The sequence below is a fragment of the Centroberyx affinis genome, unplaced genomic scaffold (assembly GCF_046629955.1).
Source record: "Centroberyx affinis isolate AG114_WGS23_722 - 3 ecotype Tasmania unplaced genomic scaffold, CSIRO-AGI_Caff_v1 ptg000830l_1, whole genome shotgun sequence".
Lineage (NCBI taxonomy): Eukaryota > Metazoa > Chordata > Actinopteri > Beryciformes > Berycidae > Centroberyx > Centroberyx affinis.
In genome coordinates this window covers 1-12,384 of record NW_027279429.1, presented here as the reverse complement: position 1 = coordinate 12,384, position 12,384 = coordinate 1, and the positions used below count along the sequence as shown (strand labels likewise).

General features: G+C 42.3%; 2 protein-coding genes across 2 annotated transcripts; one reads left to right on the top strand and one right to left on the bottom strand.

The window, feature by feature from the left end:
* The first annotated feature begins 6,274 nt into the window (after positions 1-6,274).
* Positions 6,275-7,226, top strand: LOC139645230 (palmitoyltransferase ZDHHC22-like). The gene is made up of 2 exons (XM_071520898.1): positions 6,275-6,830; positions 6,949-7,226. Exons 1-2 carry the CDS (start codon positions 6,275-6,277, stop codon positions 7,224-7,226), a joined length of 834 nt encoding a protein of 277 aa, XP_071376999.1.
* A 1,185-nt stretch (positions 7,227-8,411) lies between these two features.
* LOC139645209 (CLOCK-interacting pacemaker-like) lies at positions 8,412-12,239 on the bottom strand (the record flags this gene model as incomplete). The annotated part of the gene is made up of 2 exons (XM_071520870.1): positions 8,412-11,188; positions 12,070-12,239. Coding segments are annotated over 2 exons (974 nt in total), but the record flags the coding sequence as incomplete, so codon positions are not given.
* Between the last annotated feature and the right edge of the window lie 145 nt (positions 12,240-12,384).

Below are 12,384 nucleotides of genomic sequence, written 5' to 3'. Positions count from 1 at the left end.
GGAGTGAAATGAGACATCAGCTCCCCTTTCATTTTTTGCCCTCATTCGGAAAAATATCTGCTCTGTATTTTGTTAGGTTATTTTATATAATAATACATAATGGAGATGCCATGGGTGAGTGTGTTTTCACAGGAGCATCTTATTCTGTGGTAGTTGGATGGTTTTGGGTGGAGGGTAGAGTGTTGGAGGTGTGGAGGGGCCGGTTCTTGAGAGACCCGGCCTCGAGGGGAGAAGGGGGTGGATGCCGTAGCACAATCTGCTCACCACCTGCTCAGTGGTGGGGGTGGGGGCTTTCCTCTTTTCTCACCTCTCTCTCTCTCACACACTCTCTCTCCTTCTCTCCCTCTCTCTGTCTCACAAACACAGACCATCGAGGTGTGTCTGCTGACAGCATGCTTAATGCAGCATCCCCCCACTCAGCCTCTTACTGAAGGCTGAATGAGCCATGGCATGGCTGGAGCGATGACGGCACATACTGGCCGTGCTCAACAAACCAAACACCTGCTTTCTGTCTGGCTGCACATGCTCAGTGGGCCCCCAGGGGAGCACTGTGTGTCTGCCCTGCTGCTGTGTAGACTGGGCCATTGCTCATTAGGACCCATCTGGCCTCCACGATGGCTTGAGACTAACTTGCATTCATTCAATTGTGTTTGCTCTTAAAGCTGGATGACACTGAACATGACTCATGTACGAGTTCTGAACCAATCTTACCAATATTTCCTTTCCATTAATTCTCCCTCCCACTGCTGGAAAATTTCCCTCACAGCTTCTTAAACTGCAACATCTGCTGGAACTGATCCTGAAATGGGCCCAGGAGCAAAGCTGGGTCTCAGAAACAAAATGACTCCCACCCACATCTACCAAAAAGTGTACAGTAAACACTGCTTATCATAAGAGACTTACTTTTGAGAAATGTGTTATATCATACTTAGAAGATGCAAGACATGCAATCAATCAAAATACAACAGATCTTGGGGTACTGACATAACATCAGTCATGCACGCGATGCAAAGAAGAGCCACATGGAAACAATTATAAAATACAAAGCAGTCTGCAGTTTTGCTCACTTTCTCTCTACTTTCTATATCCTACTCATCTGTCAATTTTTTACTAAATATAGCTTTGGATATAGACAATTAAAGAGAGAGTGAGCATCTGGATGGTAAAGATCACCAATCACAGGCTTCTCCCCAGGATGTCAGACAGGATCTCTGTGATTGGCACAGAGCCTTGCAATCTCACATCAGACCAGGAACCAATTAGAAGACTATCATGCTGAAAGCCTGCACAGTTTACCATATTACAGAATCTGATGTAATTACCTCTTGTGCTACTAAACGAGGGAGAGAGCCTACAGTACATATATAACAGGCACAGTCAGTATAAAAGGTGTGACAGGTGAGAGGATAAGGTAGACTGAAATTTGTGCCTATTGCCATGAATAACAAAAACTGCTTTCTGGTATTATGGTAGGCGTATGTATATCAGTGATTATCCTAAATCTAAATAATGATGCGTGCTTTGGCATCACAGTATTAGACCCCTGTGAAATAGCAGGGAACTTCACAGCAGGAATCTAAAACAGCAGGGAGCCTGTTCTCAACAAAACACACACAAAGAACAAATCCGAGCCCACAGTACATAATTGCCAGGGGTTAGATGGTAAGTGGAACACAAATGGAGGGTTTCACAACCAACCACAATATCGGTAGTCACAATTTTGTTCTGATGCATTCTGTTGGTGTTCGATTTTCTGTCAAGAGGGTTACATGGAAGAGTTTTCTGACATGTTTCTTCAGACCCAGCAGCCTTTGAAATGTGGCTGGGGAGATGAGTCACAGAAGTACATCTCACATATGATGCAACCTAGGATGCATACACACACGCATGCACACACATCTAACCACCATCACTACCACAGTGCCCAGAAAAACTACCAAAGTACACAGGAATGCCTGGTTGCTCATCACTGGAGGATATAATGTGTGAAGTCTGTTGACAGTGTGGGTGTTCCTCTCAGATCCCCAGTTTAGGGCTCAGGTGAGTAAACTCTCATTCATTCCTGCATGCTGTAGGAAAGGGGCAGATGGGCCCACCTAGATGTGCAATGACACTGCTAGGACATAACTGACATAACTAAATTAAGTTATGCAAGTAATGATAAGAGAAGATCCTGTTGCCGGAGCTGTCCACAGTACTAAGCTCTGTAGTATAAAAGGCCAACAACAGAAAAAACATTTTCCTGGATTGATGTTTGACATTCTAGCCCACAGTGTAAAAGGCATTATGCATCCACCCGGTGTTTGTTCTGCCTCTTCCTCTCTTTCCATACTAGACAGAGGAGATTATGTCTTTTGGGTGCTTTACATCAGGTGGCATTTCTGAAAAAAGTAATCATATTAAAGCAGAAATCATCTTTATGCACTTGGTCCACTCTTTTGAGCCTCCTGTGCACTTTGCCTATACGTCACTTGCGGAGCTGTCCACATGCTCACGGTGCTGAAACACAGACGGAAAGAAAAAAGCAAACCACACAGATCAATGGATATTGGCTTATTTTTGCTTATGCTTTTTTCTACAGTACCACTCACTACCTACCTAGCCTGTTCAGCTGTCAAATTCAGAAGTATGCATTGTACAAGCACACCATGTCCCTCTCACTACGGCGAGCTCTTCTTTCAATCTCAGCTAAGAGTCTCCTGAAATATTCATGCCTGTGTTACTTGGAGATGACCAGCGTTCATTTACTCCCTTTTCATGGGAGACTTAGTTCACACTCTTCCTTGTGCGAGTCTCAGGTATCTAGACCAAATCTGGCCACTGGAAAACCATGATACTAGGATACTGATTCAAGCTCATTCACTCAACTCATTTTTAGGTCAATGACATCTCATTCACGTTTCTCAGATGATTTTTAAAGCATAAAGCCTCTAGTAGCGGAACAATAAAGAGAGCCTCGAAACATGATAGAGCTGCTCTCTAATTAACGATACACACTAATTGCCACCATCAAGGTTAATAATCCACTTAGTGTGCACATGAACCTCAGCGTACATTTCAGCCCAGTAAGTGGGCTCTTCGCATCTTCATTAAAACCCATTAAAGAAGTACAATATGACTTCCCACTACAGATGATAAGACCCTTCTCCGCTAGGAATTCACTTTTTCAAATTGTCAGCTGAACAAAACCCACTCCACCTCAATGTAACCCCATGCAATGCAAATGAAATGCACAGATTGCACTAAAATGTCAAAAACCCATTATAGATCTGACATTTTAAAGGCCAGTTTCCTTCATCACAGCCAAATGCTGCAGATGGTAAGAGAAGCCTTGTTACTTGAATATAATATAGAATTTGCCTTGGCTTTTAAACTGCAAGACTCAAAATAACACACTCACAGATTCATGCAAGAAATATAAATGATATAGTCATTGATATAGATATAGATATAGATATATAGATATTGATATAGTCAAGAGAAGTAAGTTTACTTAGTATATAGGCTACAAACAACGACTATCTGAGTTTATTTTGAGAAATATATCCTGGAAATACTAATTATTGTAATTATTATTGTAATTATTGTAAACCTTGCCTTAGGATTTTTGTAGTTTTCAGTGACATGCAGAAAGCAACAGAGCAGTTAGACAAAGTTTAATGGGATGTGCAGCAGGATGAGCAGAGATTCAACAGGTCAAACTACTTGCTCACTTGACCAATAAGGCTTTGTGTCTGAGTGAATCCACTAGAGCCCAGGCAGCAGACAGTAGAGACGTGGCAGCATGACCACAGATATAGTAAATGCTGTGGAAAGATTGGTTGATTACACATTCTCTATCTGGCAAACGGGAACCCCATATTGCTGTAAGGGAAACCTGTAAAGATTAGACCACCACACACTGGGGGGCATTAGGAACAATAGGTGTGCTCGTGAGGAAGAGGGGTGTATTTTGGTCTGGATGTAAAAGTCTGACACGTTGCCAACACTATCATCATCCTCATTAACCGACAAATAACAATACAATAACATGATACAGGAAGCTTTTGAACGAGTCAAACCGAGGCTGCCACCTCCTGATTTCAGTCTGAGACGTCCTCAGCTGTAGAAGTAAATCTTTATAATTGAGAGAAATGTGATTCTCTTTCCATGAGAGGATTTGGGATTTTGTTTCCCATATGCGCCGTTTGCTGCAGCACTCACAGCAGCCGATACACCCACCTCCCTCCAGCTCTGGAACTTGATGAAACCGATTGCGCCACAAAATAACGCAATAAATCCCCAACCCGCGTTTACATTACACCATACGGACGCATGAGTTGAAAATTCACATTGCTCACCTCACAAAGCTTCCTGGTCGCTGGCGTCTGATGATGGGGATGCTGCTATGTTTTTTTTCTTCAACACCAAGAAACAAGAGAAACTCCCACCTACTCAGGGGCCGTCTGACAATTAAACACCTGCCTGAAAGGTTGGCTAAGGGAGCGTCGAACTTGTTTCAACCCCGAGATCTTCATTTGGATTTGGATAAGCGAATTGATTACATGCATATATAATATTTTGATTAGGTAACTCAGTGAAAGGTACATGTTTTTTTTTTTTTTGCCTTTTTCTGATGAAATAATCCCTGTGTTTTATAAGCCAACATGATAAGAGGTGCCAGTGCTGAGTGGTTCAGGCTATGACACCGCACAAGGTAAGTAAAGTGTGAATGTAGTGCGCTCGTTGTGGAATATAAAAGAAAAATCAAGTGAGTCCATACCACCAAACTGACAGCACTCAAATTGAGAGGTAAAATTATTGAGGATGCATTGCCACCTACTGGAAAGTTGACTTTCTTGCACTGTCCAAAACCAAAGTCACTATGACTGGCTTTCGTTAGCCTATAGGCTTATTTTATTGTATTTATTTATGTATTTTAAATGACTTGAAGAATAAAAGTAACAAGCAAATCTAAACCATTGTCTCTAAAGATGAAGAGTTAACCCCAAGCGGCGATGTAGTGGTAAATGTAAAGGAGGATAAACTGTTGGTGATCATCATAAGGCAAACAACCACCAGCATAAACAAAAATCAGGCTCTATTTACAGAAACACAATTAATTCATGCTGTTTTCCTCAAAACTCACACACAGTAACCAAATTTAGGCGGATTTTCCCTCCACTACAATCCTGGCTATGAGACCTCGACACGAAACAAAATTGATGTCTGTAATAACCAAAAAGGCAGACAACAGACGCATCCAGACCAACAGGCGGCGGTAGACAAAACAGCAGACACCCTTACAGTGAAAGAAAGACATCGACAGCTTAACGAGACGCTTTCCTTGTTTGAATGAGTCTCATAAGCGGAGAATCCAGGCTTCGTAGTGCTGAAAGGACAGCTCCTTCACCGACCGATATCGGCAGGTAGGCAGCTTGTGCATGATGACCGTGATGTTGAAGATGATGATGATGATTTAATTGCGTCGTCACGGAAATCAGCTAATTTAGGCCAACACTGGCACATCTGTCTCATGTCTTGGCTGAGGAAAAGAGAAAAGACGGCGGAGAACTAACTGCAATAGTCTTTGGTAAATGGTGTCGTGTATGATTTCTGTCATGCATTGATTTACAGTAGGGGTTCCCAGACGTGTTGGCCAACAAATAGATACAAAACAGGCCACGGACACCTCAGATTTTTGTCTGTAGCACCCCCATCTGAGAGGATTTCTGTTTGATATGATTTGATATAGAACTGGACAGCTGTTTATACTGTATATCACAGTGGGGAGAGTGAAACCTCTGATCAAAATAAACATCTCTATATCATCTCTCTCATTGTCTTATCATCAAATGAATGAAATGATAATAAAATTAAACTATTCTTCATTGACCCTCTGGAATTCCCTCAAGGACCCCTGGGAGTCTTTGGGAGTCACTGCATTCCACTGCAATGCTCTTTATTTTTTTAGGCTGCAAACTTACAATTTCTGTAAAGAAGGAACACAAGAATCTATCTAGTCTATCTTTTCTAATAGGGGCCAGCTTTAAATTTCAGCAAGATGCTTCACATAAATCGGCCTGAACCAAATCCTATATCCAAATCCAATCCTTGGAAGGCTTATACCCTCTAATCTGATTAGTTTCATTTGAGCTGTTGAAGTAATCACTCATCTCAGTCTTTATCAGTTGTCAATTCAGCTCATGATAACAGGAACCACAGCATCCATCTGCCCTAATATAGACCAACTGTGTTTGCTTTTTACTGACTGTGTCTTCACTCTCACACAGGTATGTTTACCAGGATGTTGAAGCTGAGACTTCTCAATGCTGTAGCACCTGCATACTTTTTCGTCGCTACAGCAGTCACCTTCATTTTGCACTTTGGCTTCTTCATCCCAACAATATTCCCAAGCCCAGACATATCACTGACGGGGTCTACAGTGCTTCACACAACTGTTTTCCTCTTCATGATGCTCAACGCACTGGGAAATTACTTAATGACTATCAAATATCCTGCTGAAAGCGCAAATGAGACTGTGATCCCGGTGTGTTCGCCGGACTGTCCGGACAAAGTGGACGCCCACTACCTCCTGAATGGCCGTCACTTCTGCAAACTCTGCAAGAAGGTCATTCTCAAGAGAGATCACCACTGCTTTTTCACAGGGAACTGCATCGGCAACAAAAACATGCGTTACTTCATCATGTTCTGCATCTACACATCATGCACTTGTTTGTACTCCCTGGTTCTCGGTGTGGCCTTTCTGACAGTGGAATATTCCATCTCCTTCGAGAACCCACTCACCTTCCTGACTCTTCTTCCCCTCTCCACCGGTTACTTCTTCATGGGTGAGTTGTTTCACACTTTTTTTAAATACAAATCAAGCTGATAAAGGAACATAAAGGGCACCTGCTGAAGAATGAACACCCCCCTAATCAGAATGCTTTCTCAATTCCTTCCCACCAGGAGTCATCTCAGGCTTGCAGCTGTTCCTGGTGCTGATGCTGTATGTGTGGCTGGGCATCGGCCTGGTGTGCGCAGGCTTCTGCTGCCAGCAGGTGCTGCTGGTGGCCCGGGGGCAGACCTGGTGTCAGCTGCAGCGGGGGCAGCTGGTGGAGAACCGCAGCCCCTGGAGAACCAACCTTAGGGATGTTTTTGGAACCCGCTGGGCCCTGGGGCTCGTTCTTCCTGTGCAGACGGTGGAGACGTGCTGTGAAGACGTGGCTGCACACAAACATGACTGATTGATGCCCAGATTTCCTATCAACAGCTCCTAATAGTTCACACATGCAAGCTGTAAGAAATGTTTCATTGGGAGCCATTTGGTGAATGGTTTGAATAGGAAATGAATGCTTTACGATCTCTAAAATAGTCTGTGAAATTGTTAGAAGTATTAGAACACATTCCTTAAAGGACAGGAGCCATATAAGCAATGTGAAATTTGTTTTTTGACAACATAATCTATGTGTATGTTTTAAGTAGCTTCACAAGGCAATTTTAAGAAGAGTAATAAGTTGGTCATTTTGGACATGCAACAGTTTTACATGCACTACTACAACATGTAAAGATGGCCGTAAGTGCATGTTCACAACTTTGCATTTTTGTACTACATGCTTGCTAGTGATTTTAACACCTGTGCCATGTTCCATGCAGCGCTCTGCGATTTTCAGTCAAAATTTGTTATACTTCCACACTTCCAAGTAGGATGCTACAATATCAGACATTCAGGAAAATTGTGGTAGTTCTCATAACAATATTTGACTTTGACACCAAGGGCTAGCAGACAAGGAATACTAAACTGTATATTGATCCACAGCACAAACTGCCAGGCTTGACAACTGTATTGATAAACAGGGACACTTGTTTTAACAATAAGCTGTTACATATGGAGTCTGATACATTTTCTAAAGAATGCGACTCAGACAGTTTCAAGAAGTTATGAATGAAGGAAATACACTGTAATATGCTGCTTTACAGGAATGGGCGGGGAAAATATAAAGATGACACTGCATTTCCCCTACAAAGAGTGGTGTGGGACTATCCAGGGTATTAACCATAATGTGCCATAAAATCATGTCTTTCATGCTTACAGACGGCCCCAAAGATGAGATATTCACTACATCGCTAATGATAGGGGCCTGCAGTAATTGTAAGGACTTTCCACTCTTATGCTACAGCTACAGTTTTGACATCTTTCACATCCTGTCAAAGAAGTTTTATAAGGGATATCAGTGTCTGCATATTCCTGGAATTCAATTCTAAATAGAACTTTACTTTTTAGAAATATTTTGTCTATTCCTGTTATACCAATAAAAGTATTAAAATCACACAAGTAGTTGTTCTTTATCTGTCGAGATTACACATACTGAGTTAGTAAAGTGAAACAAATGGAAGGACAGAAAAATGTTTTTGAACAAAACGTAGTTTTATGACAATTAATTATTCATCAAAGTGACTTCTGCTAAAAAAGAAAAAGTACAAAGAGGGCACTTCACCACAACAGGAAAAGCACTGATCTCTGGAAAGCAATCTACAAACAATTCAAATCATCTTCTTTCTGTTACCTTCTTTTTTGCCCTCTTGGAACCAAGTCTGATTTGATAACTTAGCAATTTTACACTTGACTATAAAATATTGTGCCAGTACATTGTATTATAGCTAAATGAGGCATAGAATTGTTAGCCTAGAGTTAAACCTAACCTTTAAAAGTGAAGCGTTTATGAATTTACTAACCCAGCATCCATTTTATACTTCAGTGCTGCTACAGACAATGTCTTCACACTGTTATTTCTACCATATTTGTAGCAGTAGTGGATGTATTACCAAGCCAGGGCCATTAACATTTTCTAATTTCACAGGAAAATAGTACACTTCTTTGGAGACTTTAAAGTACTTTCAAGTTTTTTCCACATTTAGCACTCAAAGAAATAAAGAGAAACCTTTGCAGTTCTCTAAACGTTAGCTTACAGTAGACCAAGCACTGATATGCAACACAAATATGGACATGTTCAAAAGGCACAGGCAACTGGATAAACGTTCATAGCAAATTTGTGTTCTATCAAGACAGAAAAGCAATGCTCATTTAGAGATGCAAGACCTCACATTGCTCTAAAAATGGTAACAGCAATCTTGTTGCTAAAGTGCAAGAGTTTGTAACAGAACAGAATGCAACTATTAGTGGGCATTTCTCTGCCTCATTCGTTTCAATTAAAACTGTGTCACATTCAGCTTTAAAATGCAGCAGGAATTAACATGCCAGCAAGGATCAGTCAAGACAACTATATGGTTACAGCACTTCACTAGCTACAATTTTAGATTTCACAATTTTAAGGTTTTAAAGTTGTCTTTTGATATGGAGCCAGCTTTGTCAGTCAATTGGACTCATAGTCATAAAGTACTCAATTTCGTTATATTATTCACATGGCATTAGTCTTGGCCAGATAGATTATTACAAATAAATAATACTGACACCAACAGCAAAAACATAAAAGCAACGTTATGGTTTAACTCTGAATCATAATGAGCTATACAACTGAGGTTTCTTCTTTTATGAAGAAGCCTGAGGTTACACTCTATCAGTGATGTATAGACATCTCCTTAATGAAAACATGCATCTGCTTCATTCATAGAGAGTATCGTTTACCATCCTAAAAAAGCAGTAAAACAGTAAAATGGGTATGAATTTGCATCTCAATGCATCTCAATAATGAGCAAATTGAAACATAGGCCACATGTGTCGATTACACTGAGGTTTCCAATGGTCCAAAAAATAATAATTATGCTTACATTTTCTCTACAGCAATCAGATTCAAGACAGGTGAGGAATAGACCCCACCTGTCCTTGCATGTGCTGTAAGGCATGCGTTAACTAGCAGGTCAACATAGAAGCCATAGCCCTATTACAAGTGCTGTTGCTATTTTGAAATAGCAGAGGCAAGAAAAAATCATTATAGGCAAGGGTTTTAAATGTAAGCATGCTTCTTAAATCCCCCAGTTAACAGTGGATGTGCTTGAGCTTGAGCTTGTTTATAGCCAACAGTTCTACATGTTTTTGGCCCCCATGACCTGTAAAAATAAGGTGATTCCTCCTCACAACCCCCAGACAGGAGCATGCAAGCACAGGATGGTGAACTGTGACACTAACTAATGACATATATTTCATTTCATTTTAGGCAATTTCACTTGATTAATTGTTAGAAGCCTAGATGCAGTATAGTGTTCACTATTTCACAAGAAGAAAGCTGTTATTGCAAAGATTTGAGATATGATAATATATTGTTCTACTAGAAATATGTTTTTCACATTCCATACATCATCTTGTGCCCCAATGAAAACATCTCGCGACCCTCTGGGCAGGCCCTGACCCCCGGGTTGAGAACCGCTGGCTTAGTCCACCGGTATATCACGCCAGGAGGCTCTGAGGCTTTATCCCCCATTGCTCCTTGTCCGAGTCCTGCAGGGCGAGCTGGAGCTTAGTCCAGAGCTGGGGGTCTCCGCTGCTCAGTGCCTCCATCAGCAGAGCCGTCTGCTCCCGGAGCTGCTGCAGCTGGCCTTGGGTGCGCCGGTTCTCCTTGATCAGCTGCTTCGTGCGCAAGGTGATCCCCAGCAAGCCGGACTTGTCAAGAATGTTATAGGTGTTGCTGAAACGTTTCAGTTTCTCGCCGTCCGTAGAGAGGACGTCCTCGTATTTGTCGGCATGGTTGCTGTCTAGCACCGACCCAAATTCGTGATGGTAGGAGGGCAGAGAGCCGGTCTCTGTCACCAGGGAGGGAGGCTTGTCATTGAGCTGCAGCAGGAGCGGCTCCTGACACTCAGCTGCCGGCGCCTGGTTGTTCCCCGCTTCAAAGTTGGAGACAGGTTTGACGGGTGTCTGCGGGGCGGGCTGGGGGCCGGGGGGGCTGTAGAGCCGGTGGCTGTGGTGATGCCTCCGGTGCCGCTGGTCATACCCTGACGCTGAACTGCCCCTCGCCCGAGAAGATCCCTGCCTCTTAGTGGGTGCCTCCCCAGGGTGGGGGGCGATTCTGGGATATGACTTGAGGATGGGCAAGTAGTTCTTTGATTGTCTGTGATTTTCAGAGCCAGTCTTCGGGGAGCTGCTGTTGCCATTTGATACCATGGGCTGGAGAAGGACCACCTGGGACTGAGGCATCATTTCCAAGGGTGAAGGAAAGCCCCACTGTTTTTCTGCTGGAGTCATGGGGTTTGGCTAGGAAAACAAAAATGCCTTCATTATCTTACTATAATCTATGCTATAGCATATATTATAACACCTGATACCATCTCTAATATCAAATTCTATCTCTCTTAATAATTAATAAATGCAGCATATACAAATGGAGCAAACAGACAAAACAAAGTGAGACAATGCAAGTATAATCCATTAAATATAACTAGGCTAAATCAAACTACAACCTACACAAAGGCTTTACACATGTACATTCTAAGTCTAGGGAAACTTAACCATGAACAGACACAGATTAGCAAAAGTATCATTTACTGAGCAGCATTTCCTTTGTCTTACACTAGCCCACATGTCCATTATATTAACTGAGTCACCAGGCAAACCACTAGTACTGAGACACTTTTGCTATCAACAAGAGGTTCTATGAAATGAGATTAATAGGAGAAATGTCAACAAAGGAGCACAGCGAGAGAAGAGATTGATCTCAGGAAGAAACACGAAAAGAGTGAATGTCAGCAGGTAGGTTAACTGTACCAGCTAGTCCATTATCTCTAGTAAATGAGGAAAAAAAAGCGCTGCAGCCGAGCCCCGTCAGCTGTTAGCAACCACAACAATAACATACAAGCACGGTGACAAAAAGACTAGAAGAAGTAGTATGTTGCTGTGAATCACATTTCAGTAGATGACCTCCCAAAAATCTGTTTTAATCTTGCTCACCAACAGGAACGCTGATCCTGGGTTAAAATCGTGGATAAAAAAACTTTGTAATTAGCTAGTGTGAAACGCTTGTTAGCACACAGCTAAGAGCCAAATTAGCCAAGGGTTAACGAGGCAGTCTAGCACCCTCCAGCAGCTGTGAGCCAGACAGTGCAAGGCAGAGGCAGACATATGGTGCTGTACTTTACCTGCTTTAAGACGAAGTTGTTCATGATGATCATAGGAGACAGGCCAGCATAAGAGCCTCCCATCATGGCCACCTGGGGAGTGGTCTGATCCTGGCCCACTATAGACACACTCCTACCTGCATCCTCAGAGTCAGTCAGGTCAACTGCACTCAGATACTCAGAGCTGGCATCTGAGGAGGGGAAGACAAGCACATAGCTCTCATCCAGTTAGAAAGGAACAGATTTTGTTTTCTGTAATTGTACAATACCCCAACCAGAACATTAGAACTATGAAAGCAGTGTCAGAGGTAATAGTCTCTAGGGCTTTTGGAAATG

Coding starts and splice junctions, on each gene's coding strand:
- LOC139645230 (XM_071520898.1), top strand. CDS start 6,275: ATGTTTACCAGGATGTTGAAGCTGAGACTTCTCAATGCTGTAGCACCT. Junction 6,831..6,948: donor CACCGGTTACTTCTTCATGG/GTGAGTTGTTTC, acceptor CCTTCCCACCAG/GAGTCATCTCAGGCTTGCAG.